Source organism: Arachis hypogaea, chromosome 15 (assembly GCF_003086295.3).
Source record: "Arachis hypogaea cultivar Tifrunner chromosome 15, arahy.Tifrunner.gnm2.J5K5, whole genome shotgun sequence".
NCBI classification, from domain to species: domain Eukaryota; kingdom Viridiplantae; phylum Streptophyta; class Magnoliopsida; order Fabales; family Fabaceae; genus Arachis; species Arachis hypogaea.
In genome coordinates, this window is record NC_092050.1 from 30,503,043 (window position 1) to 30,530,087 (window position 27,045).

Below are 27,045 nucleotides of genomic sequence, written 5' to 3' on the forward strand. Positions count from 1 at the left end.
GTTTGCGGGTTACTTCGGGTTTCGCATCCCTAAAACCGATATCCGAACCAATTACTAACAAAAACTATCGGTTTGATTCGGATTGGATCCGATTACCCATTGATTTCAAAATCAATTTAATTGATTCGGTTCGAGTTCGGACGGATAATCAGGTACCCGCTACCCGTGCTCACCCTTACACTAAGAAATCTGAAGCACCTTGGAAGGTAGTGAAAGACAAGTCAATTTCACAATATTAATATTAGTTTATATATTTTTACAAACACTATTATTTAAAACTTTTTTTATATTTTTATTTTTTATGTTACACATGATATAATAGTAAAACATATATAATGAGATGTTAATTGAGCTTGATTTGTTGATATTTTTCTTTTTCTTTTTTCGGTTACTCAGATAAAGATAATAATTGAAAACGGATAAATAATTTAATATATTTAATTAAATTATTTAATATAATGTGTATTTACAGCATGGTAATTATCATTTACATATGAGTAGCTATTTTTTTTATATATGTTTTTAATAACTCCTACATAGTAACCAACGGTGACTTAATGCAAATAATAATCTCACGTTAATCCTATGAGAAAGAGAATTGATTCATATATATGTGAAGATACAACACTATGCATGTATATTAGTTTTCAACTACTACACCATACAAATAGAAATAGGCCATTTTAAAAGGGAATTATTCTGCTAAAAACGTTTAAAATATTTTTTTTTTAAGATATTTTTTAATAATTAAAATTTAATATATATAATCAATTAAATTATATTATTTTTATCAAAATTAGATCAGACAATTTAATTTAATTAAAAAATAGTTAATTAAATTTTGAATCGGTCTAAATTAATATTATTTTTTATAAAAAATGACTACAATACACCTATTATAGAAAATAACTAAAATACTTTTATTATATATATTAATTTTGAGAATCCTAAATTTTAATTTTTTTCTTCTCTGACGTCATAGGATTAGGATTTAGAATTTTCAAAATTAATATATATATATATATATATATATATTTATATAATATCGATATTTTAGTTATTTTAATATTTTTTATAATAGAGATATTAGTTATTTTTTATAAAAAAATATTAATTTAGATCAGTTTAAAATTTAATTTGTTAATTTTTTAGATAAATTAATTTGTCCGGTTTAATTTTAATAAAAATAACACAGTTTAATTAATTATATGTGTTAAATTTTAATTTTTTAAAAATATTTTTAAAAAAATATTTTTAACATCTTTATCTAAGTGACTCCCATTTTAAAAAATAGATATACTTTCATAAAATTATCTTCACATAAAAATAATATTATGAATATTTAAATTATTTAATCAAATATATTTAAATTAAATATATTAAATAATTTAACAATTTACAATATGATCTTCACTTAACGATGTCTCCACAAGAGCATTTGTCTTTCAAAGTTCAAACAAAACATCTTGGATCCTTAGACCATCTCCAGTAGGGAACTCATTTCAGTTCATATTTATGGCCCACTTGTCATAAAAAGTAACTCCACATCAGCTTTTGCTTCATAAACAGTAAATAGAAACTCAAAACATCTCTCTCTTCTCCATTAGAAAGAACTCACTTTAGTCCCATTGTAGTCCCACTTAATTAATTAATTAAAATACTTAAACTTAATATAATTAATTTTTTCAATAATATTTTAAATTTATAAATTTAAAAATAATTCACTATTAAAAAATATTAATATTAAACAAATTCATACATAACAATAATACACAATATATAATTCAAAATTATACTAATTTATAAAATTACTTAATACAAAAAAATTCTTACAACGGTTAATTTTAATAATGTAGTTAGTATTTTAAATTTTAAAAATTATTTAATAAATTAATTATGATTTAATTATTTAATTATGTAAATGTTAACATTTTAATTATTTAATCTAATTAATTATTATAATTATTAATAAATTAATTATACTTTAATTATTTAATATAAATTATTAATCAAATAAAAATATAATTATTTATTATAATTATTATTAATTTAATTATTATTTAATTATTTAATATAATTATTTATTTTTATAATAACTTGTCATGTGACAAGTTATTATTGGTTACAATGAGTCCCTCTGAATGGAGACTCTCTCTTCTTAAACAACGTGCTGGGACTCATGTTGGTTATGCTCCAATAGTAGGTCCCTTAAATGTCAGAAAAAATTAAATGGAACTCATCCATTAGAGATGTTCTTAGACCATCTCCAGTAGAAAACTCATCCAAGTTCCTGTTTATGGTCCACCTGTCATAAGAAGTAACTCCACATCAACTTTTGTGTCATAAACTCAAAGCATCTCTCTCTTCTCCATTAGGAGGAACTGACTTTAGTCCCTATTGTGGTCCCACTTAATTAATTATTATAATTATTTAATTTAATTAACTATTATAATTATTATTAAATTTAATTTTATTTAATTATTTAATATAATTTAATTATTTAATATAATTATTTATTTAATTATAATTTTATATGTATTTATTTAAAAGGTAACTTGTGGCAAGTTATCATTGGTTATGTTTGATTCCTGCTCAGAGGGATTCTTCTGCCTTGGCCTCCGTGAAGGAACTCATCTTTCTCCTTCTCCAACTATAAATTCCACCATGTGTCAGAAAAAAGTGGAATGAGGACCACTCATTGGAGCTGCTCTTACTGTATAGGTTGGCGTCAGCATGACCATCAAGTCAACCAAATCCTTCACCACAAATTTCTGTAATGGAACTTCTCCCTTTTTTCTTGTGCCTTTTTAGCTTCTAGAAGCAACTAATCTAACTTTTCATTAATCATTAAAATAATATATGAGACACCATTTTTAATTTTAACTCACATATTATTTGCTACTAAATAGTATGGTATGTTAATTAATAATTTATTTTTCTTTATCTTTTTTTAAATATTCACGGTCGAACACGTTAACTAATTCATTCAACAATATATAAATCAGAATAACTCGCAAGTTAATGTATATAAATAAGATACCTTTAATTATAATTGGTAGTATAGTAAGACAAAGTCAAAGATAGGATAACTGTGCCATGATGATAAATTAATGGCATTTGACTCGAAAAAGAAAAAAAGCTTTTGGATTTGGAGCATTATTCTAGTGCCACCTCAAACCCCGCATGCAATATTAACATGTTTGACATAGTTAGTGGAATAGTGCACAAGTGACAAGTCTCTTTCAAACACTACTTAATTCACATATCCTTTTGTAGTTTGACCAAATCCTGCCACAAAAGTACTAAAATACCCCTCAACTACGCCATTTACTCATTTCTAAGATCCAGGGTCATGTTGGTCATTGCATGGTTTAATAAAATTGGAAACTACCAACTAACGACATTTATCAGCTTACTTCTTTTGAAACTTTCAGACACTAACAAAACCAATATAACAAGAAAATGGACAAACTTTCAATTATAATCAACGGAAAGAACAGAAGAAGAAGAAGAAGTAGAAGAAAAAGTGCATTAAAATTTCTTGTCTTAGGATTTAGAAAACCGTGTGATGAATGTAATCTAATCCATGCTTCATTCTCTAATGTTATGGCTCTGAAGAATGCTGTGCTTCTTCTGAGCCTTCTCTTTGTTTCACATATTTTTTTTATACAAACATGTTATTCCCAAACCAATTTTGATCCTCAGAACATTGAGACTTTCTATCCAATTGAAACACCAGAAGAACCACCATTACCAACAACAAATCCAGAAGAATCACCGCCATCATCGCCATCTCCATCACCATCATCAAACAGTAAAGTAGCAAAGGCTGTAGCTGCAACTGCAGCATGCACACTAGCTGTTTGTGGAATTGTGTTCTTCTTAGGTCTAAGGTGCTTCAGAGCAAAGAAGAGAATTGACATAACCAACACTACTACAACAACCATGGCTGCTTCTTCTGCAACACACAGAGATTATAGGAATGTTGTGGTGCCTCTGCCTCAGCCTCGACCTCAACCTCAGGTGAGTGTGTATGAGAGAATGGAAGGTAACATAAAAGGGCTGATTGTTGATGAGAATGGTTTGGATGTTGTATATTGGAAAAGGCTTCAAGATGGTAAGAACTCAAAAGAGGTATTGGGTAAAAGTCACAAAAACAAAGAAGAAAGCGATCACGAAGGATATTATGATCAAAGGACACAACCTGAATCTAATGTTCAAGAAACTCCTTTGCTAAGAGGGTTATCTTCAAATTCTTCACATTTGAATATATTTCCTGTAGAACCATACACTATTATGAAGATTCCACCACCTCATCCTCCTCCTCCAATTAATGGTTTTGATAAACTTGATTTTGTTAGCCATTCACAACCAAAACCACCCTCCATTTCTTCATCATCAACTCCTACACCACTTTCACCTTCCACTCCAAGAATCCAAGATAGAAAAAGTTCAGCACCTACACTGCCGCCACCTCCACCACCTCCGCCACCAATTCCAAAGAGCCAAGCAGTGCCACCAGCATGTCCTCCACCAGTACCAGAAAGAAAGAGCCAAGCACCTCCACCACAACCACCTCCTCTTCCACCAATTACTGGTAGAAAGAGCCAAGCCCCGCCACCGCCGCCTCCACCGATTCCTTCTAGAAAGGGGCCACCAAAGGGAGGAAATCCAAAGTCATCATCAAAACCACCTCCTACCCCTATTGAAGCACCATCATACTTGAGAAAAGGCAAATCTAAAGATGAAGATATGCAAGAAACCGGCAATCGTCAAGTGAAACTGAAGCCTCTGCATTGGGATAAAGTCAATGCTAATCTTGATCACTCCATGGTTTGGGACAAAATTGACCGTGGCTCCTTCAGGTATAATACTAATATTCCTATCACATTCAATTCTCTGAAACTAATATGCAAATTTTGATCATTTGTTTTGGCACTTAGTGTTTACATATAATTCTTCAGGGTCGATGACGATCTTATGGAAGCTCTCTTTGGCTATGTTGTTAACCACAACACCCCAAAAGCGAATGATTCAGGGAGTCCAAGCAAGGGTTCCTCTGCCTCAGCTCCATCAACAAAGGCATCCACCCTTCTTGACCCAAGAAAATCACAGAACACTGCCATTGTGTTGAAATCTCTTGCAATATCAAGAAAAGAAGTCATTGATGCACTCCTTGATGGTCATGGCCTCAACATAGACACCATTGAAAAGCTTTCTAGAGTTGCTCCAACAGAAGAAGAGCAATCTCTAATACTCCAATACAGAGGAGATCCTGAAAACCTTCCTGCAGCGGAGTCCTTCCTGTATCATACTCTCAAAGCTGTTCCTTCGGTGTTTAAGCGCTTGAATGCCATGCTGTTCAGGCTGAACTATGATGCCGAGATTGTCGAAATCAAGGAGTTTCTGCAGACACTTGAGTTGGGATGTAAGGAGCTTAGGAACCAAGGAGTGTTCCTGAAGCTTCTTGAAGCAGTGCTCAAGGCCGGAAATCGCATGAATGCAGGTACTCATAGAGGTAATGCTCAAGCTTTCAACTTGGCTTCTCTTAGGAAACTTTCTGATGTGAAGAGCACCGATGGAAAAACCACATTGCTTCACTTTGTGGTTGAGGAAGTGGTCCGATCTGAAGGCAAACGTGCTGTTCTCAATCGAGACTACAGCATGAGCCGAAGTAGCAGCAGAAGTAGAAGTAGCAGCAGTATTAGCAGTGGAAACACTGAGAATTCTGTTTCAGATGAACAAAGAAAAAGGGAATACATAATACTAGGATTGCCAATTGTTGGAGGGGTCAGTTCTGAGTTCTCCAATGTAAAGAAAGCAACACTAACAGATTACAAAAGTTTTGTTGGTTCAATCTCAGCACTTTCAGCAAGGATAGCTGAGATTCGACAACTCGTTTTGAAGTGTGGAGGAAATGATAAAGGAGGGAATTTTGCAAGAGAAATGAACCGTTTTCTATCAGAAGCCGAGGAAGAAGTGAAATTGGTGAGTGAAGAACATGGAAGGGTGATGCAGCTTGTGAAGAAAACAACAGCTTATTATCAAGGAGGAGGGGCATGGAAAGAGAGTGAACAACCACTTCAACTGTTTGAGATAGTGAAGGATTTTCTGGGAATGGTTGATCAAGCATGCATTGAGATTGCTCGTAACATGCAGAAGAGGAAGGGCACAAAGTAGAAAGGACTTTTGAGGTTTTGATCCCACTTGAACATAGCAAGCAGCTCAAAGGAATCCTGGTTTGGCCTAATCTTAGTCACTAGAGATAACCAAGGTTACCATAGGCCTGAACAATTCAAATTTTTTTTTATCTGAGCGTTTTATTGTACATCAAAAGGTAGATTTCAAACCCCATAATGAAAAACAACATTGCAAGGGCCAAAATGATTGGAAATTTGGAATGTTTTCACTTTTCAACGTGTAACTGCACAATTTCATTTGGAATTTTGTATAGAGAACCATTTTCTTGGAGAAGCTTTTAGGTTCTAATGGTGTACAAGGATCTTTGATTCTTTCAATTTCTTTCGATACACATCTTCAATTCATCTAATCAGTGATATCAGATAGACAAGTAAGTTCTTTTACCATTTATTATTATTACAAGGATCGTAGTAAATATGCTCCCCACTACTCAGTACTTATACATGAATTTAATACATGTAGAAGTATTAAACACTAGAAAGACTAAAAACGGGGCAACTCAAACTCCTATAGAACTAAACTAACTGCATTCTAAGTTTCTAGTACAATTCTTACTGACGTAGGTAATATGATTATCAACATATAGTAACAAATAGAGAGCTTATTGAAGAACGTATACATGCCAAGCTCGAGTGAATCTGCATCTTGTAGCCAACTTTACAAGTCTTGGATTACCTGATTCTGGAAATTCTTCACCCTGTTTCCCCACATAACAAGAAGGTCTTGCACTATTGCACGTGAATGGGATAATTGGTTGCTGCAACTATATAAACCTAAGCATTTTTGTTTGATAATGGTCTACAATGGATCAAGACTCAAGAGGGGAACATGTAAAAGGAGCAACTACCTACAAGAAATGTATGCCTAAAATAAAAAGAAAAACAACATCATTAAAGACATTGTACAATGTTGTCTAAATCTTATTGTTGAAGGGGGTGTGAGGGAAGAAATTAATTATCAACTATAGATGCCATTTTCAATTAATTTCTTCCTTCTAGTCCTTCCATGATTCACGAGCTCCGATAAAAGTTTCCCCTCAACAGATATAAGATATACTATCATATATCTGAATCAATGGTGTATTTGAGATTCTTTTTTTCACTCTTTCTTTTTCTTTGATCTCTCTTTATCTTTACCTTCACCACCTGTGGCGGTGGGCAGCTACAAAGGGTTCCCAATCTTAGCATCACCCTGGACGAATAAAATACATTGAATGATTATCCAATACAGGAACTGAATATTTGTAAGCTGGAATATAAGTTTAGAACATGCAGCCTTTGTCAATGCTTCATTTAATCCAATTTTTTGAATTCACCCCACACCGGACCCTCTTTTCTGCCTGGGCTCCGGCGCATACATGTAAATAAAGTATCGATATTACCACTCAAAAAGAATTGGGGATGTTTCTAAATTATGAAAATGAGTTAGTATTTAATAGGTTTAACTACTGGAAATCCGTATAATTTAGAAGTTTGTAATCAAGTTCCTAGTTTAAAAGGATTCATCATGCAGTCGAGGTAAAGACTGGGCGATTTGTCAGCAAATGTTCATATCTCACAGGGAGTGTTTCCTAGAAATGCTGTTAGAATGTGCACAGCAAGAACTCCTACTACTATCTCTATTCTGACCCACCAAACATTATACAAGTTCATTTTGACAGTGGAAAAAATAAGTCTAACAGCAAAACTAGACAGCCAAGTGTCTCACAAATCTCCATAGTCCAAGCTTTAGCTGACTTCAAGTTAAAGGTAAAGCTTTTAGATATGTAATATTTATACAATTGTCTTTAAAATGTAATAGCAGATGATATTTAGATTGTTTGATGTAAGTTTAGGCACATATAAATTGTAAGGCAATAAACACTACAAATTACCAAGATGATGCATAGGTAGGAATGCAGTGCCTGTACCAGGTACAAATACGGGTACATGAGGGTGTTTTGCATAAAATTATAAATAAATAAATGAAAAATGAGATGTATAATGCATACCTTTTCTGAATGACTCTTTGTCTTTGACACTTTTTGTCCTGGCCAATATGCTGGTAGAGGTGTAACCCTTGAAATTAGGTGTTCTCTTTTTCATCTCTGCCTCTTTTTCCTCCTGCATTGAAGAATAGATAGTTCAGAAAAACATCCAATTTATGCATATTATCTACTTGAAAATAACAATATAACCTAAGATTACCCATCCTATAAAATTCAGCTACATATTTTAAGCAGTTGCCTTTGATTCACTATAAATGTATGCACATATCTTCCATAGAGAAACACTGTGATATATGAAAGAGAACCTTTATTTTTGGTTGAAGGCGTGTTCTTTCTACCGCCACTTTTGTATTCGATTTTTCCTCTATTTTTCTAAAGGACTGTTTAAAAGACAAAAGGCGAGAGCATTTTTTGGTCAGTAGAAATAAGCATTACTTTCAAAATCCAATGAGAACTCCCAGTATCAAAGGAAATCTAATGCAAACATCAAGAGCCACTTCTTACCTCTTTCCCTTTCTCCGCTCTAACATCTCTTCTCAGAACTGAAGTAGCTCGTACAGAATTTGCACTTCTTCTATCAATACTCTCAACCTTTGTTGGCCTATTATAGAAAAAACTTCAACAGAGTCATAACATAGAAAATTGACCTCATGTTACATTACATCAATAAAGGTAATCATATTTTCTAATACAACTTTTTAACTCAATAAAAAATACAACGATGGTTTTACGGATTGTTTTATGAGCTAAATTTCAATTAAGGAATATTTGTGGATGGATCAAGTTAGAGCTAAGTATAACCAAAACTGAATTACTTCATATAACATTAACTTCCAATGTTTCATCATTTATGCAGTCTTTATGGTTGATAAGTTTGTACTCTTGAGGAAAACAAAACAAAAACACGATATCATCTGATGGTAGGCTAAAGCAAAACACACATTTGAAATTTTGTCGAGATGCATCAACCGAATGTAATTGATAAACAAAGTGGGGTTACACAGAATGCATTAAGGAATTAAACGGGTGCAAATCAAAACACATTATCAGTCCAGCAAAAATTTACGTACTGTCCATTTTCTTTCTGCGAAGCTGTAGAGGTAGAAACCTTTGGCTTTGTCCCCCTTGCAGGAACCTGCCCAAGATATACATAGGAAAGCATTCTCAAATCAATGCGACAGTACCGACATATCAACAGTAAACAACAATTGTTCATAATGATTTTCCACACTAGCTACCTGTCTTTTCACCAAGGATCTGTCTTCACCAGATAATTTTGGCTGGTTGTAATTGTTCTGGAATGTCTTAAATGCTCGTCTCACTATGTCCTTATCTCCCATTTTCTGCATTATTAAAGATTTCCCCACTGTACTATGAGGAGCCGGATCATGATTACTTAGTCCCAAGCTCATGGACATGTGCAGGGATTTGTTAGCAACTTTTCTGCTCTGGCCACTTGAAGTAATTTGCTTCCTTGATAAAGATGGAGAATCTGCATTTTTAGTAGAAGAACTGGATGCTGGTAGCTTTGTTTGAGTTAATGTAGGCTTTGAACTTGAACTTCTTGGTGTTGAAATTTGGGATATCTTAGGTGTAGGTTGCATTGATGTCTTCTTTGTCTTGGCCACATTGCTTTCCCTTTTTATGGGGGTAACCTATCAAAAATAGATGGTGAGAACAGGCAACTGGGTAGAGCCAATCTTGAAGCAAGAAAAATTATGATTTCACCAATGTTTTCCCGAAAATGAAGATGAATTCAACAGATATAGGAATGCAAACCTTATATTCCCTAGGATGATCCAATGTCAGATGCTTTGCTTCAACATCCTTAGTATGATCCAGTGTCAGTTCTTTTACTTCAACTTCTGTGGCATTTCCTGTCTCCTTGACATTGTACACGACATGCAAAATTTCCTTCACATCTTCAACTTCAGCATCAATACTTTCTTCTTGTTTCGTGCTGACAACTTCTTCAGCCTTATCTGTCAACTGCGAACTATGTGATCTGGTTTTCAGTTCTTCATTCTCTGCCTTGGCTGAAGAACTTACATAATCTCTAGAAACTATGTAGCTCCTACTAATCTCATCAACAGAACTAGATTCTATCTTAACCACTTCAACATAACCTGGTTTTTTCAAAACATCAAAGACTGCACCAGCACCGGAATTTTCGCCAGTGATATGCATACCATTTTGATCTTCTGATCCGGAAGAACCTTCCCCATTTTGCTTCTCTTGTGCAAGCAATTCGGCTTTGCGGGCAGCAATCTTCTTGTAATGAGCTTCAAAGTAGGCTTTTTTCTGTGCCACTGATCCAGGTGTGGCACACTTCTCAACCTCCTCCATGTACTTGTTTGGAGAGAAAGAAGACCATCTCTCCCAGGACAATGAATCATTCTCAAATCTACCCAATGAAACAGAAGCTTGCAAGCCATCATTGGAAGCTGATGTTTCTCCCATCTTGCTTAAATAGCAGAGACAATAACATTTTACAAAATATAATAAAATCAACAAATTGTGTTCATAATTGCAAGCAACCAACACAAGTACAACTCAGACTACCACCAAAAAGAAAAACACCATCATCAATTGGTGAATCCACAAAACCGTTGAGCCAGATATTTGCAGGAAAAAAAAGACAAAAAAGATTGAAACTTTAATCTGAAACAACATTAATGAGAAATGGGGTTTACCTTTAAACTTTCAGATAAGGTTCGCACCTACACCAAATTCATTCAGCAATGGAAGAACCAAGAATTATTACTCAGCTACAATGGCCTGTAAAGAAGAAATTATAATAATAAAAAAATAATATAATCGTTCATTGATATCTCACTGAAGTACTGAACAAACCATGGAAGAGTTAAGAATCAGTGGCCACAATGGGACCAAAAGAGGACCCTAAAATAAATTCCCAGACATGAAGACTATAGATCACTAGAGTGAAAACACAAGGGAGTAGGGACAGGTGCGATTCTTTAATTTATAATATTTTATTTTTACGGATATATTTTAAATACAATATTTATTGATATTTGTCTAGTATACATTAGGGGTGCACAGACCCGACCCGGTCCGAAGGTCCGGTCCAGTCCCGAACACTTTAAGGATTAATTTGGTGTGATTTCATCGAGTTTAGGGTCGGGTACGAGTCTCAAAAATAGACCCGGTCATTATTTTGGGTCGGGTCATAGCTCGGGTCAGTCGAAGTCGGCCCGGTGGCCCGGTCATCATACACAATTAATATTTTGTGTTATTAGTGATGGATCATGACTATTCTTATGTGGAATTTAAGTATTGTAAACCTTAATATTTTGTGTTATTAGTCATGATAAGACTATAAATTAATTTTTTATGTTTAGAATGCATAAGACTTTAGACTAATACATAAGATTGTGTTATTTGTATTGATTTAAATATTTGGTATTATTAGACAATATTAGTATTGATTGTGGTTATGCTTTAGTATTGATTGTGGTTATGCTTTAATTTTACCATGTTAACTAATGGTTGGAGTCTTGAAAATTTGGATATTTTTACATGCTAGCTTACAAGAAGGTATCAACGTAATGTAATGTTAACTGCCCGGTTTTAATCCGGTATAATTGTGACCCGAAAGTGTATTAGTTTCATCGGGTCTAGGGTCGGTTTCGGGTCTAATAAATAAACCCGGTGTATATTTCAGGCCGGATCTGGGTCGCATCAAATCCGGCTTCACTCGGCCCATGTGCACCCCTAATATACATATTTGTTGTATTTTATTATATTTTAATAAAAATTAAAAAAATTAAATATTTTAGATACATTTAAATATTAAATATCAAATATCATTCTGTATTAATATATTTAATTTCATTTTTAATATATATTCTTAAAATAAATTTAAAAATAGTATATAATATTATTTTTTTAAAATAAAAAATATTTTAAATATTTTATATAATTAAAATAAAAAATTAAAAATAATTTTTATTTTAATATTAATAAAATATTATTACAATTTATTTAAAAAATACTTTATATTTTATATATACATGTATTCTCATATTTTATAAGATTTTAAAATTTATATGTCAGCATGTCTTGTGTCATGTCGTGTTCCGTATCCATGTCAGTATCTGTATATCATAACACAGAATAAAAGATAAATAAATACAAACATTGAGTATTATATACTTGAGATATGTAATTTTAAAATATTTAGATGAATATAATTTTAAAATTTTAAATTATTTAAATAATATTAGATGAAATAAAAAAATCAAAATAAATCAGACTGTAGCATATCTAAATATACTAGATTGAATTTTTTTTTTTTTTACTTTTATTTTGATGTATGGGATATTTTTTTTAAGGTGTGCACAATACTTAATTTTTATGTTTATTTATCTTTTATTTTGTATAGTTAAAATGTATAATGATAATATAAAAATTTAAATATTTTATTCGTTTGAATTTCAGTAAATAAAATATTTAAATAATTTAAATAAAATGTCTGGAGAATAGAATAAAAGGTTCAATGCTTCATTGATCATTCTTTTCTTACCCCTAACCGTCAACCCCCCCCCCCCCCCTTCTCTCTTTGTTTTTTCCTTCACTTTTTCTGTAGAGTAACAGTAACAAATCACCTTTGTGTTGTTGTGCCCCTGTGGGTACTTCATGAAAGAAGAAACCCTTGATATAAACCCAATCATCAAGATTCAAAGGCAAAGTTGTAACTTGTAAAGTAGTTGCTTGAGAGTTTCTAGATTCCGAACTGGATTCTATTCCTTATAAAGAGATACGGTTTTCTTTTAACTCTTGTTTGCAATAAGTACCACTTCTTTCCATCGAGGCAAGGCCGAACCAACGAATTTACGCCATAAAAATTAGGGTAAAACACATTATTAGACTAAATACCAATCAATATTATATAAAAGTTTTAAAATAAAAAACATTACATGCATGTCTTTATATATATACACCTATATAAATTAAATTGATTAAATTCGAATATATATTATAGTATTAAATCAAATTAATGTGATTTGAATTAGTAAAAAATTATGTAAATCAAAATTACTTATTTCGATTTACAAAGAAATAAAACTTAAAATGCAGGAGATATATACTAAATCGAATCAATTTGATTCGATTTACTATATATGTTATATCAATAGTAAATCGAATCTAGTTAATTTGATTTAGGGTTAAATATGATTTTAGTCTCTAAAATAGGGGCTGAAAATTTTTTTCGTCCACAACCTTTTTTTTGCTATAAAATAATCCCAAAGGTTTCAATTTGTTTTAAAATCTTTCTATTTACCAAAATTTTTATTTTTATTACCAAACTATCCCTAACTAAAAAATATATAAAAAAAAACAAGAAAAAAAAGATTAAAGGAAATCACGAACGGGAGGGGGAGGGGGAGGAGGGTCATAGAAGAAGAGGGGAAGGGAAGGTGGGGAAGGGAAGGGGAATCCTCGCCGCCGCTGCTATGCTCCTCATCGCTGTCGCTGCCGTTGTTCCTCGTCGTTCGGTCCTCGATCGCCGCTAGATCTCGCCGCCAGATCTCGTCGCTACTCGTCTCCCTTGCTCGACTTCGACGCCAGCAGATCCGAGAGGGTGGATGTCGCGCGTCGCTCGCCATTTCTACTGCTCCTCCTCCCTCAGTCGCCGGTTGTCGCTGCTCTTCGCCGGCCGTTTCTTCTCCTCGCCGTTTCTACTACTCACCGATTTTGTTATTTATGTTGTTGAATTTGTTTGATTTGTGGATTTTGTTAATTACATTGATTTCTGATTATGCTCCTCGTCGTTTGTTGATTTTGTTCATTTCTACTGATTATGTTTTTAATTTGATTCTGCTTCTGGTTGTTCTGCTTCTGGTTGCTTGTGTTTCTGGTTATGGTTGCTTGTGCTTCTAGTTCTGATTTTGCTTCTAATTCAATTTCATTCTGCTCCTGCTTCTGGTTATTTGTGCTTCTGGTTTTGGTTTTTATTTTAATTCCATTGTTTCTGCTTCTGGTTGTTTTTTTTTAATGTTTATTACATTGTTAGATTGTTGTTGTTACTAATGCTTTGATGAAGATGAAGATGATGGTGGTGATGGTGGGTTCTGGTTCAGCTTCAGTTTCTGTTCTGTTTTTGGGTGATTTTGGAGAAGAAGGGGGAATGGTATTTTTGTCCGAAGGATGATTTTAAAACTACGTTAAACCTTTGGGACCATTTTGTAGAGAAAAAAAAAGGTTGGGGACGAAATAAATTTTCAGCCCCTACCTTAAGGACCAAAATCATACTTAACCCTTCGATTTACTACTAAAAAGCACATATATTGTAACACCCTACCACACAAAGCTTTACGCTTAAGTCGTAAAACAGAGGTGATGTGGTATTACGACCTCTAAAATAAAATAAGTACATATAATAGCAGAAGAGTTATAATATACTAGGAGCCTTGAAGGATAGGGGAAATAAAAATCGCGAGATAAAAGCGCAACGCTCAAGGAACGAGTTAACTTGCATGCTAAGAAAACCGTAACTGTCAAACATAAGATAACAGAAGTAGGAATAGAGTGCCAAAGATACAAAATAACAAGCTCCTAACTCAGCCTGCGAAGTCAAGACTGGCCGGAGAATATTTACACATATATACATACATATCCAAAACCCAAAAGTACATACACACAATCCTGCCTCTCCATAAACCTCTAAGAGGATCAAAAAGAATAAGTCATGCGGAGAGAAATCTAAGTACATATATATACATCATAACATAACAAAATATCCCAGTAACCACTCCGCTTCAAGAGTCCAGACGCCTAACGAGATGCCTCTCGACCTGCATCTGAAAAATAACAACATAGTATGGAATGAGAACCGGAGGTTCTCAGTATGGTAAAGGTGCCACACACATAATATATAAGGTCCTGGGAATGCCAGAGGCAATCCTAGAACGCCGACACTCAGATTGTAGAGCTCAAAGTATTAAACAGAAGCCATAAAAGGTGGTTTCCTAAAAATATTTAATCCTAACTTAACTTAACCTTAAATCTAAGTCCTATACTGCCATTCCTCCATACCTCCAATTCCATCATGCATTTTCACAGACAAATAAACAGATAAAGGCAAACACAAGAAAGTTACAACTACTGCAGGTAACAAATACACATTTAGCATGGCAAATACAGATAGGCACACCCAATTAGAGCATAAGCAAGTAATTCAAGTAATATGCATATGATGCATGCCTGTCCTATGGCTGATGAGGCTCATCTGTCGGTTATCCAGCCAACCCGACAAGTCTGAATTGTCCTTAGACGGTCCCCCGACGTGCATCCCCAAGAGTCTATGCATAGATTTTTCTCAAATAATCAATATTGCTCAATGGGGGTAACATTCCCGGGAATTTATATAGTGCCCGGTCACACTTACGTCGTAGGGTCAACAGAGTATCGAGTTTTCAACCTGGTACACGTGGTGGCAAGCCACGGCACTTAATCCAGGGAATCTCGTATCTCAGATTATTCAAATTCATAAGCCATATAAATAATTCAATTAAAATTCATCAACATCCACATCATTCTCAATCACATCTCATTCATCATTATATGTCAATCATATTCAATCATTATCCTTCATTATCACACCTCTCATTCCGTCCATCAATAGTTCCAATTCAAAACATAATTCATTCTTTTCCAAATGAACTAAACTTAAAACATGCTCATTTTCTTAATAACTCAAAATCAAACCATATAACCTTTAAATCTAAATCTTTTTAGATAATCATATAAACAAAATCTCTAATTTTTATAAAATTTCGGCAGCATCTCCTCTAAAACTCGGACTTTGCCACCCTGTTCGGGTCCAAACCTGTATTCTTTTCAATTCAACATACCCTTTCTCATCATCATAACAACCACCACAATAAATCTACCTCAAATCAACAATTAAACTCATACAACATTCAAATCCAACAACCAAAATTCAACTAAGGATCATAGTTCACAAATCCTAGGCTTTTAACACAAAATACCTCAAATCAATAATTCACCAAATCATTAGTTAATCAACAATAACATTCAACCATAATTCTCTCCAAATTAACATAACAACATTCACCATCCAAAATTAAAAACTAATTATCCAATAAACTTCAACCAAATATATTCATCGATAAATTACTAAACATTAAACATACACCTGCATTCCAACTTATCCAATGGTCATCTAGCCTAAGTTTTCACAGAACATTATATATTAAATGCAAGAAACCTAAACCATACCTTAGCCGATTTCCACGTAACGACCAAAGCTATTTATTCAAAACCAAAACAGCCCCTCAAAACTCAACTAATCCGCTTCCTCCAAGTTCCAGTATTCACAATTTCAAGCTCCAATTATTTATTTTCAACCTAATACACATTCATAATACATATATACCCAATTTAATACTCAAAGCTCAAATTTAATGAAAATAAAATAGAATTATCGTATCCTCACCTTACCCAAGCTTCACATAAGCAAGAGTGAACGTTTTTCTCAAGCTAATTGGATCCTAAAACATCAAAAATCAAAGAAATTCAACATTCCCACTTAAAATTCGAAAATTGGGGGAAATGAGAGGCTGAAGTGGAATATCAAGTTACCTATGAAATTGTTCCGGTAGAAACGTAGAGCTCGACGCGGTGAACGCGTGGCCGCAAACGGTGCGACGATTGGAGCTCGAACGGAGGAATTACGGGATTTGGAACTTTGCCGTAAAGGTTCGGCGTTCCTTTCCTCTCCCTGGAGCTCAGCTGCGTCCTTGAGGAAATGAGGGAAAAAGAGCCCGTGGCTCTTTTTAATGGGCTGGTCCGGTTGGATCGATAGCCCGGTTCGGATTCGGTTCAACCGGTTCGGTCCTTTCGGTCTAATTTTGGACCGTTTTCTTCGAAATTAGTGTCAAAATTCTCGTTTCGATGAGCTCTACCCTAATTTAATATAGCATTCACATTTCTAATCCTCCTTATTAAAAACTAATTTATTGACTAATTATCTACTAATTTAACCGGGGTTTACATCCTACCCACCTAATAAAGAATTTTGCCCTCAAAATTCAAATATAGTTACCTGAAAAGAGATGTGGATAGTCCTTTCGCATATCTGATTCGAGTTCCCAGGTATGTTCCTCGATACCAGCTCGTCTCCAAGCTACTTTTACCAATGATACTTCCCTTCCTCGTAATCGTTTAACACTGGTGTCATCAATCCTCACCGGAATTACTGGGAGTGTTAGATCTTCTCTCACTTGGATTGGTTCTGGTTCTAGAACATGACTTGCATCAGGAGTATACTTCCGAAGCTGTGATATATGAAATACATCGTGCAAATTCGAAAGGTATGGCGGTAAGGCAATTCTATAAGCCACTGGTCCAATTCTCTTCAGAATCTCAAACGGTCCAATATAACGGGGATTCAGTTTCTTGGTCTTAATAGCTCTTCCCACTCCAGTGGTTGGTGTTACTTTCAGAAAAACATGTTCTCCTTCCTCAAATTCCAAAGGCTTTCGCCTCTGATCAGCATAACTTTTCTGGCGGCTCTGGGCTATAAGCATTCGATTACGAATCTTCTTTATCTGCTCAGTCGTTTCAGCTATCATCTCAGGCCCTAATAAACTCTTTTCTCCAGTTTCATACCAACACAACGGAGACTGACATTTCCTGCCATACAGAGCCTCATATGGAGCCATTCCGATGCTCGCATGATAGCTATTATTATAAGCAAACTCTACTAATGGCATATACCGGTCCCAGCTTACCGGCTGGTCCAAAACACAAGCCCTTAGCATATCCTCCAAGGTCTGAATAGTTCTTTCTGACTGACCATCTGTCTGAGGGTGATACGCAGTACTCAAGCTTAACTGAGTCCCAAATGCACGCTGAAAAGCTCCCCAGAACCTTGATGTAAAACGGGGATCTCTATCAGATATAATAGTAGAGGTCACACCATGTAACCTGACAATCTCTTTGATATACATTCGAGCCAATTCCTCCATTGTGCAACTTATTCGGATAGGAAGAAAGTGAGCTGATTTTGTTAGTCGATCTACAACCACCCAAATAGCGTCACAACCAGATCGGGTTCTAGGCAAACCTATCACAAAATCCATTGCAATACTCTCCCATTTCCATTGTGGAATCTCCAAAGGCTGAAGGGTCCCTGATGGTCTCTGATGCTCAATCTTAACCTTCTGACACGTTAAACATTTAGATACATGCAATGCCACATCATTCTTCATACCTGGCCACCAGAACATCGCTTTCAGATCCTGATACATTTTAGTGCTCCCTGGGTGAATTGAAAACCCGCTCTTGTGAGCTTCCTTCAAGATACTTTGTCGTAGGTCTCCAACATCAGGCACAATAATCCGGTTCTTGAACCTCCATAAACCATCATGACCTTCTGACATTCTCCACTGTTTTCCCTGTTCAACTGCTGGTAATACCTTACGTAACGCTTCACTATCTTGATGAGCCTTCAGAAGTTCTGATTTAAAATCACTAGAAATTTGCAACTGACTCAAACACAGGATTCCAGATTCTTCTCTAACTCCCAAATTCAAACCTTGGAATGCCTTCAGTAACTCTTCCTCCCGTAGCATCATCCAAGCTGCATATAAAGACTTCCGACTCAAAGCGTCCGCTACAACATTCGCTTTTCCTGGATGATAATTCAATTCAAAATCATAATCTTTCAGAAGTTCCATCCATCTCCTCTGACGCATATTCAATTCTTTCTGCTCAAAAAGATACTTCAAACTCTTATGGTCTGAGAAAACATGAAACTTAACACCATAGAGATAGTGCCTCCAAATCTTTAAAGCAGACACAACAGCGGCAAGTTCTAAATCATGTGTCGGGTAGTTCATCTCATGCGGCCTTAACTGCCGTGAGGCGTATGCTACAACATTCTGGTGCTGCATCAGAACACACCCCAACCCTTTCAGAGATGCATCACAATACACTTCAAACGGTTCACTTGGTTCAGGTAATACCAATACAGGTGCAGTAGTCAACTTGTGCTTCAATGCCTGGAAGCTCTCTTCACATTCCGGAGTCCAGATAAAAGGCGTATCCTTCCTAGTCAACTTAGTTAAAGGTAAGGCGAGTTGTGAAAATCCTTTAATGAATCTGCGATAATACCCCGCCAAACCTAGGAAACTCCTGATTTCTGTCACTGAAGTTGGTCGCTCCCAATTCATCACTGCTTCCACCTTAGCAGGATCCACAGCTATCCCCTGCTTACTCACCACGTGGCCGAGAAACTTCACTTCACTCTTCCAGAACTCACATTTAGATAACTTAGCATATAACTTCCTATCTCTCAGAATTTGAAGCACAATCCGCAAGTGATCAGCATGTTCCTCTTCAGTCTTAGAATAAACAAGAATGTCATCAATGAAGACAATAACAAACTTGTCCAGATACGGTCGAAAAATCCTGTTCATATAATCCATAAATACTGCCGGGGCATTAGTTAACCCGAAAGACATCACTGTATACTCATAATGACCATAACGCGTTCTGAAAGCAGTTTTCGGAATATCCTCATCTCTAACCCTTATCTGATGATACCCTGATCGCAGGTCAATCTTAGAAAACACACCGGCACCCTGTAACTGATCCATTAGATCATCGATTCTAGGCAACGGATATTTATTCTTCACAGTGATCTTATTCAATTGCCGATAATCGACACACAGCCGCATACTCCCATCCTTCTTCTTTACCAGTAACACTGGCGCTCCCCACGGAGAAACACTTGGTCGGATAAAATGCTTACCCAACAGATCTTCCAGCTGAGCTTTCAGTTCAGCCATTTCTAAAGGCGACATCCTATAAGGAGTAATTGAAATCGGACCGGCTCCAGGCACCAACTCAATTGCGAATTCCACTTCCCGGTTAGGTGGAAATTCATTAATATCATCCGGAAACACATCTGGAAATTCACATACAACGGGAATCTACTCTAAACTCTGATCATCACCTGATACTCCCGCAGTTAATAACATAGTACCTTGACATTCGGTTCCAGAACAGTTTACTATCATAGAATTCAAATAGTAACTATTCACCACAACCGGTGCTTCTGACCCTTCCGGCATAAACTGTACTGACTTTTCAGAACAATCAAGTAAAACATGATTCTTGGATAACCAATCCAATCCCAAAATGAGATCAAGACCAGTCATAGGCAAACAAATCAAATCATGCACAAATTCACGTTGTTGCACTCGAAAAGGAACTTGTGGACATTCTATCCTAGTCACCATAGCTTCATGAGTAGCATTATATACTTTCAAATCATAACCTAGAACCACCATTCTCAATCCTAATTCATGGGCCTTTTCAAATGTAATAAATGAATGACTTGCTCCTGAATCAAATAAAGCATTTAAGATTTTACCAGCCATTTCACAATTACCTCTAATCAGTGTCTCAGATCCCTCAGCACCTATGGTAGAAGTGGTGTATACTCTCCCTGGCTGCTGCACCCTACCAGTCTCATACTTCTTCTTCTCAGGGCAATTACTGGCTATATGCCCGGGCTGTCCACAGGAATAGCACACTCCAAGTCCTAATCTACACGGAACTCCAGGATGATATTTTCCACACTTCTGACAATTCAGATCCTGCTGTGGTTGCTTCCCAAACCTTTTTCCTTGATTAGCAGTAATATTCAGCCTTCTATAATTACCCTGACCCTGAGTCTGCTGCGGAACAAAGCCTCCACGCTTGAAATTCCTACCTCTCGGAGCAAAGTTCCTCCCTGAAGGCCTCTGAAAAGGCACCCTCAAACTTCCTTTCTCTGCTGCCGCCTTCCTCACACAATCCTCAGCCACCCTACTCTTATTCACCAATTCAGAAAATATCCTGATCTCCATTGGGGCAACGAAGCTCAGAATATCGCTCCGAAGACCTCCCTCATATTTAATACACTTCCATTCAGCAAAATCTTCAGGCGCACCTTGACAGATACGAGAAAAGCGACATAACTCCTCAAATTTGCTAGTATACTCAGCAATAGTCATCTGTCCCTGCTTTAACTGCATTAATTCAAGTTCCTTGGCATTTCTGGCTGAATTAGGAAAGTATTTCTTATAGAACTCTGTCCGGAAAACCTCCCAAGGAATCGCAGCACCATCAGGCTGCAGGATACGTCGTGTTCCCTGCCACCAATACTGAGCTTCACCTTGCAACTGATAAGTTCCAAATTCAACCCATTGCTCTTCAGGAACCTGTTGTGCCTGTAATGCCCTTTCCATAGCCTGAATCCAATTATCTGCATCAGTGGGATTTGAGGTTCCCCTAAAAGTCGGAGGGCGAACTTTCAGAAATGTAGCAAGTGTCATAGGACCGTCTTCATCATTATTGTTCCCATGATTACCCTGATTTATCTGATTACCCAGTGCCTCAGCTGTTGCCTGCATAGCTGCAGCCATATTTCCCAAGGCAGCCATAAAGTCTACTGGATCAGTCCCTGTGGGTACAGGAGTAACGGTGCCTGTCCTACCTCTACCTCGCCCGCGACCGCGTCCGCGAGTCGACATCTGGTCCCTATACACACCAAACAAGTGATATTAAGTTGATCAGTCTCAATATCGCAGGTCTAATGCTTTAAGTTCCAAATGCATGCTCACAAACGTTTATGCCATATATATCAATCAGATATCCTAATAGCACATAAACACATGTACAGAGAATGCACAGAAGCACAATCAGTCCGTCTTTCAGGCTCTATAGGAACGAACTGCTCTGATACCATAATGTAACACTCTACCACAAAAAGCTTTACGCTTAAGTCGTAAAACAGAGGTGATGTGGTATTACGACCTCTAAAATAAAATAAGTACATATAATAGCAGAAGAGTTATAATATACTAGGAGCCTTGAAGGATAGGGGAAATAAAAATCGCGAGATAAAAGCGCAACGCTCAAGGAACGAGTTAACTTGCATGCTAAGAAAACCGTAACTGTCAAACATAAGATAACAGAAGTAGGAATAGAGTGCCAAAGATACAAAATAACAAGCTCCTAACTCAGCCTGCGAAGTCAAGACTGGCCGGAGAATATTTACACATATATACATACATATCCAAAACCCAAAAGTACATACACACAATCCTGCCTCTCCATAAACCTCTAAGAGGATCAAAAAGAATAAGTCATGCGGAGAGAAATCTAAGTACATATATATACATCATAACATAACAAAATATCCCAGTAACCACTCCGCTTCAAGAGTCCAGACGCCTAACGAGATGCCTCTCGACCTGCATCTGAAAAATAACAACATAGTATGGAATGAGAACCGGAGGTTCTCAGTATGGTAAAGGTGCCACACACATAATATATAAGGTCCTGGGAATGCCAGAGGCAATCCTAGAACGCCGACACTCAGATTGTAGAGCTCAAAGTATTAAACAGAAGCCATAAAAGGTGGTTTCCTAAAAATATTTAATCCTAACTTAACTTAACCTTAAATCTAAGTCCTATACTGCCATTCCTCCATACCTCCAATTCCATCATGCATTTTCACAGACAAATAAACAGATAAAGGCAAACACAAGAAAGTTACAACTACTGCAGGTAACAAATACACATTTAGCATGGCAAATACAGATAGGCACACCCAATTAGAGCATAAGCAAGTAATTCAAGTAATATGCATATGATGCATGCCTGTCCTATGGCTGATGAGGCTCATCTGTCGGTTATCCAGCCAACCCGACAAGTCTGAATTGTCCTTAGACGGTCCCCCGACGTGCATCCCCAAGAGTCTATGCATAGATTTTTCTCAAATAATCAATATTGCTCAATGGGGGTAACATTCCCGGGAATTTATATAGTGCCCGGTCACACTTACGTCGTAGGGTCAACAGAGTATCGAGTTTTCAACCTGGTACACGTGGTGGCAAGCCACGGCACTTAATCCAGGGAATCTCGTATCTCAGATTATTCAAATTCATAAGCCATATAAATAATTCAATTAAAATTCATCAACATCCACATCATTCTCAATCACATCTCATTCATCATTATATGTCAATCATATTCAATCATTATCCTTCATTATCACACCTCTCATTCCGTCCATCAATAGTTCCAATTCAAAACATAATTCATTCTTTTCCAAATGAACTAAACTTAAAACATGCTCATTTTCTTAATAACTCAAAATCAAACCATATAACCTTTAAATCTAAATCTTTTTAGATAATCATATAAACAAAATCTCTAATTTTTATAAAATTTCGGCAGCATCTCCTCTAAAACTCGGACTTTGCCACCCTGTTCGGGTCCAAACCTGTATTCTTTTCAATTCAACATACCCTTTCTCATCATCATAACAACCACCACAATAAATCTACCTCAAATCAACAATTAAACTCATACAACATTCAAATCCAACAACCAAAATTCAACTAAGGATCATAGTTCACAAATCCTAGGCTTTTAACACAAAATACCTCAAATCAATAATTCACCAAATCATTAGTTAATCAACAATAACATTCAACCATAATTCTCTCCAAATTAACATAACAACATTCACCATCCAAAATTAAAAACTAATTATCCAATAAACTTCAACCAAATATATTCATCGATAAATTACTAAACATTAAACATACACCTGCATTCCAACTTATCCAATGGTCATCTAGCCTAAGTTTTCACAGAACATTATATATTAAATGCAAGAAACCTAAACCATACCTTAGCCGATTTCCACGTAACGACCAAAGCTATTTATTCAAAACCAAAACAGCCCCTCAAAACTCAACTAATCCGCTTCCTCCAAGTTCCAGTATTCACAATTTCAAGCTCCAATTATTTATTTTCAACCTAATACACATTCATAATACATATATACCCAATTTAATACTCAAAGCTCAAATTTAATGAAAATAAAATAGAATTATCGTATCCTCACCTTACCCAAGCTTCACATAAGCAAGAGTGAACGTTTTTCTCAAGCTAATTGGATCCTAAAACATCAAAAATCAAAGAAATTCAACATTCCCACTTAAAATTCGAAAATTGGGGGAAATGAGAGGCTGAAGTGGAATATCAAGTTACCTATGAAATTGTTCCGGTAGAAACGTAGAGCTCGACGCGGTGAACGCGTGGCCGCAAACGGTGCGACGATTGGAGCTCGAACGGAGGAATTACGGGATTTGGAACTTTGCCGTAAAGGTTCGGCGTTCCTTTCCTCTCCCTGGAGCTCAGCTGCGTCCTTGAGGAAATGAGGGAAAAAGAGCCCGTGGCTCTTTTTAATGGGCTGGTCCGGTTGGACCGATAGCCCGGTTCGGATTCGGTTCAACCGGTTCGGTCCTTTCGGTCTAATTTTGGACCGTTTTCTTCGAAATTAGTGTCAAAATTCTCGTTTCGATGAGCTCTACCCTAATTTAATATAGCATTCACATTTCTAATCCTCCTTATTAAAAACTAATTTATTGACTAATTATCTACTAATTTAACCGGGGTTTACATATATAGTAAACCGAATTTTAACAGATTATTGACATTTATATTTTAAAGTTAATATAGAATAAATAAACAATTATTTAAAAGTAATAAATATCAATAAGAAAATACCCTCATTTGGATTCAAATAAAATATTAAAAAAATCAAAACAAATAAAAATAGAAATCTAACTTTTGTATTTTAGTTCAAATTTCAAAAAATCTATATTTTTTATAAATTTATTTGTAAAAAACTAATTTTTTCATTTTAAATTCATAAGTTTATAAAAATGTAGATTTTCTGAAATTTGAACTAAAATACAAAAGTTAGATTTCTATTCTTATTTGTTTTGATTTTTTTAATATTTTATTTGAATCCAAATAAAGGTATTTTCTTATTGACATTTATGTTTAAAGTTAATACTTAAAAGTAATAAATGTCAATAATCTGTTACAAATAGTAAATCGAATAAAGTTTATTATTTAATTCAATTTAATATATATCTCCTGCGTTTCGAATTTTATTCTTTAGTAAATCGAAACAAGTGATTTTAATTTACATTGTTCTTTACTAGTTCGAATCATATTGATTCAATTTAGTACTATAACGTCTAATTCAAATTTAACAAATTCGATTTATATAGTTATATGCACGAGGTCATACATGTAACGTTTCTGATTTTGAAACTTTTATGTAATATTAGTTGGTGTTTGATTTAATGATGAGTTTTATGTAATATTTGTATATATATTAATATATATTATTTTTTATAAAAAACAATTAATATATTTTTTATATATAACTAATTAGTGATTGATTTTTAGAGTTTATAATTCATGCTCAAAAGAATTCTGGTAGACGCTTTTAATTTTGATATTATGTTTATAATAATACTTTTTAATAATATGTAAAATTTAATGTATTTTTTTATATAGAGATCATAAATTTGATCCTCTAATTTGTGAAGTTTAACTTTCTTTAAATTTTTAAAATACAAAACTAACTCTCTGATTCGTGAACTTTAATTATTTTTTTTTAATTTTTAAAATATAGAACTGACCTTTCGATTTGTGGACTTACACAAAATTGATCCTCCGATTTGTGAATTTACACTACACAAATCTGACCTTTCAATTTGTGAACTTTAATTTTTTTTTAATTTTTAAAACACAAATAGGACCCTCGATACTAAATTAAAACACACCACTTCTGCATAACCAAAAATAATACAACAATAATTTTTATATAAAAAAAAAATCAACCCCCGGTAGAAGCCAATTTTTTTTATTAATTATAAATTATAGATAAATTCTTATTTAGTAATTAATTTTTGACTGAATATGATATTTTTTATCAAATTAAAATTTTTTATTGTTAAGATTAGTTTAATTTAATTTTTTTAAATTCTAAAATGCAACTTATTTAAAACAATTCAATAATGGAAAGAAGCAAGAGTAATGAACTTAAAAAGAGAAAAAAAAAGTCATAAATTAAATACAAATATGAGTAGAGATAGCAAGAAAATAATATCTACAGATACCCACTGAAATTACCTATGACAGAGGAGCTAATGGAGACTTACAAAATTTTTATAGAACGGAGATCCACCTTAGGAATAAATAGGGATGAAAACAGGAATTAAGGTACCCATCCGATAGAGACCCGCAAAAATTCTTACGAAAAAATTACTTAAATATCCTTATATAAGTGTATGTTTAATGGCTTTTTTTTAAGTTGTATTAAGAAATAAATTAATAATATGTATAATATTTAAATTTGTAATAATTAATTATTCAAATTTTTGTCATTATAAGAAGAGAGTATTATTATCCAACTATGACCACCAAAAATTGTTATATTGTTTTATTCGAAATTTATTTTATTTTATTTTATTTTATATGTCGGAGATTTTATGTGTATATTGATTATTATGTTGAATTTGTATTTGAATTATGTTTTAATTTGATATATTTTAGTTGAACTGTATTGAATTTTATTATGATTGTGTTAATTTTTTAATTTTTTTAAAGTTTAATATCTATAAATACCCACAGGTTGTCGTCTTTCCTGCAGAGGAAAATAAATAGAGACCCGTATCGAAAATGGAACGAAAATAGGGATGTTTTACTAAACAGAGACGGGAGGTAGGGAAAGGTCCCTACTCCATGAAGCCCCATTGCCATTTTTAAATACGAGTGTCTTAATTCGAGTGATATATTTGAAAAAAATATTGTAAGGATCTATTATTCTTTTTACATGTTTCGAAATTAGAATCAATGAGGATTGAGATTGATGAATGTGATGATGAAAAAATTTCATACAAGAGAAAAGTTTTTAAAATACAAGTTCCTACTTTTAAAAGAAG

At 34.6% G+C, this 27,045-nt stretch overlaps 2 protein-coding genes and 2 long non-coding RNA genes across 9 annotated transcripts; 1 reads left to right on the forward strand and 3 right to left on the reverse strand.

The window, feature by feature from the left end:
- The first annotated feature begins 3,427 nt into the window (after nucleotides 1-3,427).
- Nucleotides 3,428-6,518, forward strand: LOC112750104 (formin-like protein 4). Its single transcript, XM_025798655.3, has 2 exons — nucleotides 3,428-4,865; nucleotides 4,965-6,518. Exons 1-2 carry the CDS (start codon nucleotides 3,463-3,465, stop codon nucleotides 6,178-6,180), a joined length of 2,619 nt encoding a protein of 872 aa, XP_025654440.1. The 5' UTR covers nucleotides 3,428-3,462; the 3' UTR covers nucleotides 6,181-6,518.
- Nucleotides 6,519-6,559: 41 nt separating this feature from the next.
- LOC112750105 (uncharacterized) lies at nucleotides 6,560-11,157 on the reverse strand. 6 transcript variants are annotated; one of them, XM_025798659.3, is made up of 9 exons: nucleotides 11,042-11,157; nucleotides 10,882-10,966; nucleotides 9,968-10,648; nucleotides 9,427-9,843; nucleotides 9,259-9,323; nucleotides 8,693-8,789; nucleotides 8,494-8,568; nucleotides 8,192-8,303; nucleotides 6,560-7,392 (listed from the first exon to the last, which is right to left on the reverse strand). In XM_025798659.3, exons 3-9 carry the CDS (start codon nucleotides 10,646-10,648, stop codon nucleotides 7,388-7,390), a joined length of 1,452 nt encoding a protein of 483 aa, XP_025654444.1. In that variant the 5' UTR covers nucleotides 10,882-10,966; nucleotides 11,042-11,157; the 3' UTR covers nucleotides 6,560-7,387. The 6 variants fall into 6 exon arrangements, with proteins under 6 accessions (XP_025654444.1, XP_025654442.1, XP_072075091.1 ...); XM_025798657.3 differs by having other exon boundaries at nucleotides 9,968-10,652; XM_072218990.1 differs by lacking the exon at nucleotides 8,494-8,568.
- A 5,295-nt stretch (nucleotides 11,158-16,452) lies between these two features.
- LOC140179645 (uncharacterized) lies at nucleotides 16,453-16,984 on the reverse strand. Its single transcript, XR_011873356.1, has 3 exons — nucleotides 16,817-16,984; nucleotides 16,676-16,725; nucleotides 16,453-16,582 (listed from the first exon to the last, which is right to left on the reverse strand). It is a non-coding gene; the product is annotated as an uncharacterized lncRNA (long non-coding RNA).
- A 5,145-nt stretch (nucleotides 16,985-22,129) lies between these two features.
- LOC140179644 (uncharacterized) lies at nucleotides 22,130-24,461 on the reverse strand. The gene is made up of 4 exons (XR_011873355.1): nucleotides 24,293-24,461; nucleotides 24,147-24,201; nucleotides 23,930-24,058; nucleotides 22,130-22,488 (listed from the first exon to the last, which is right to left on the reverse strand). It is a non-coding gene; the product is annotated as an uncharacterized lncRNA (long non-coding RNA).
- Nucleotides 24,462-27,045: the final 2,584 nt, after the last annotated feature.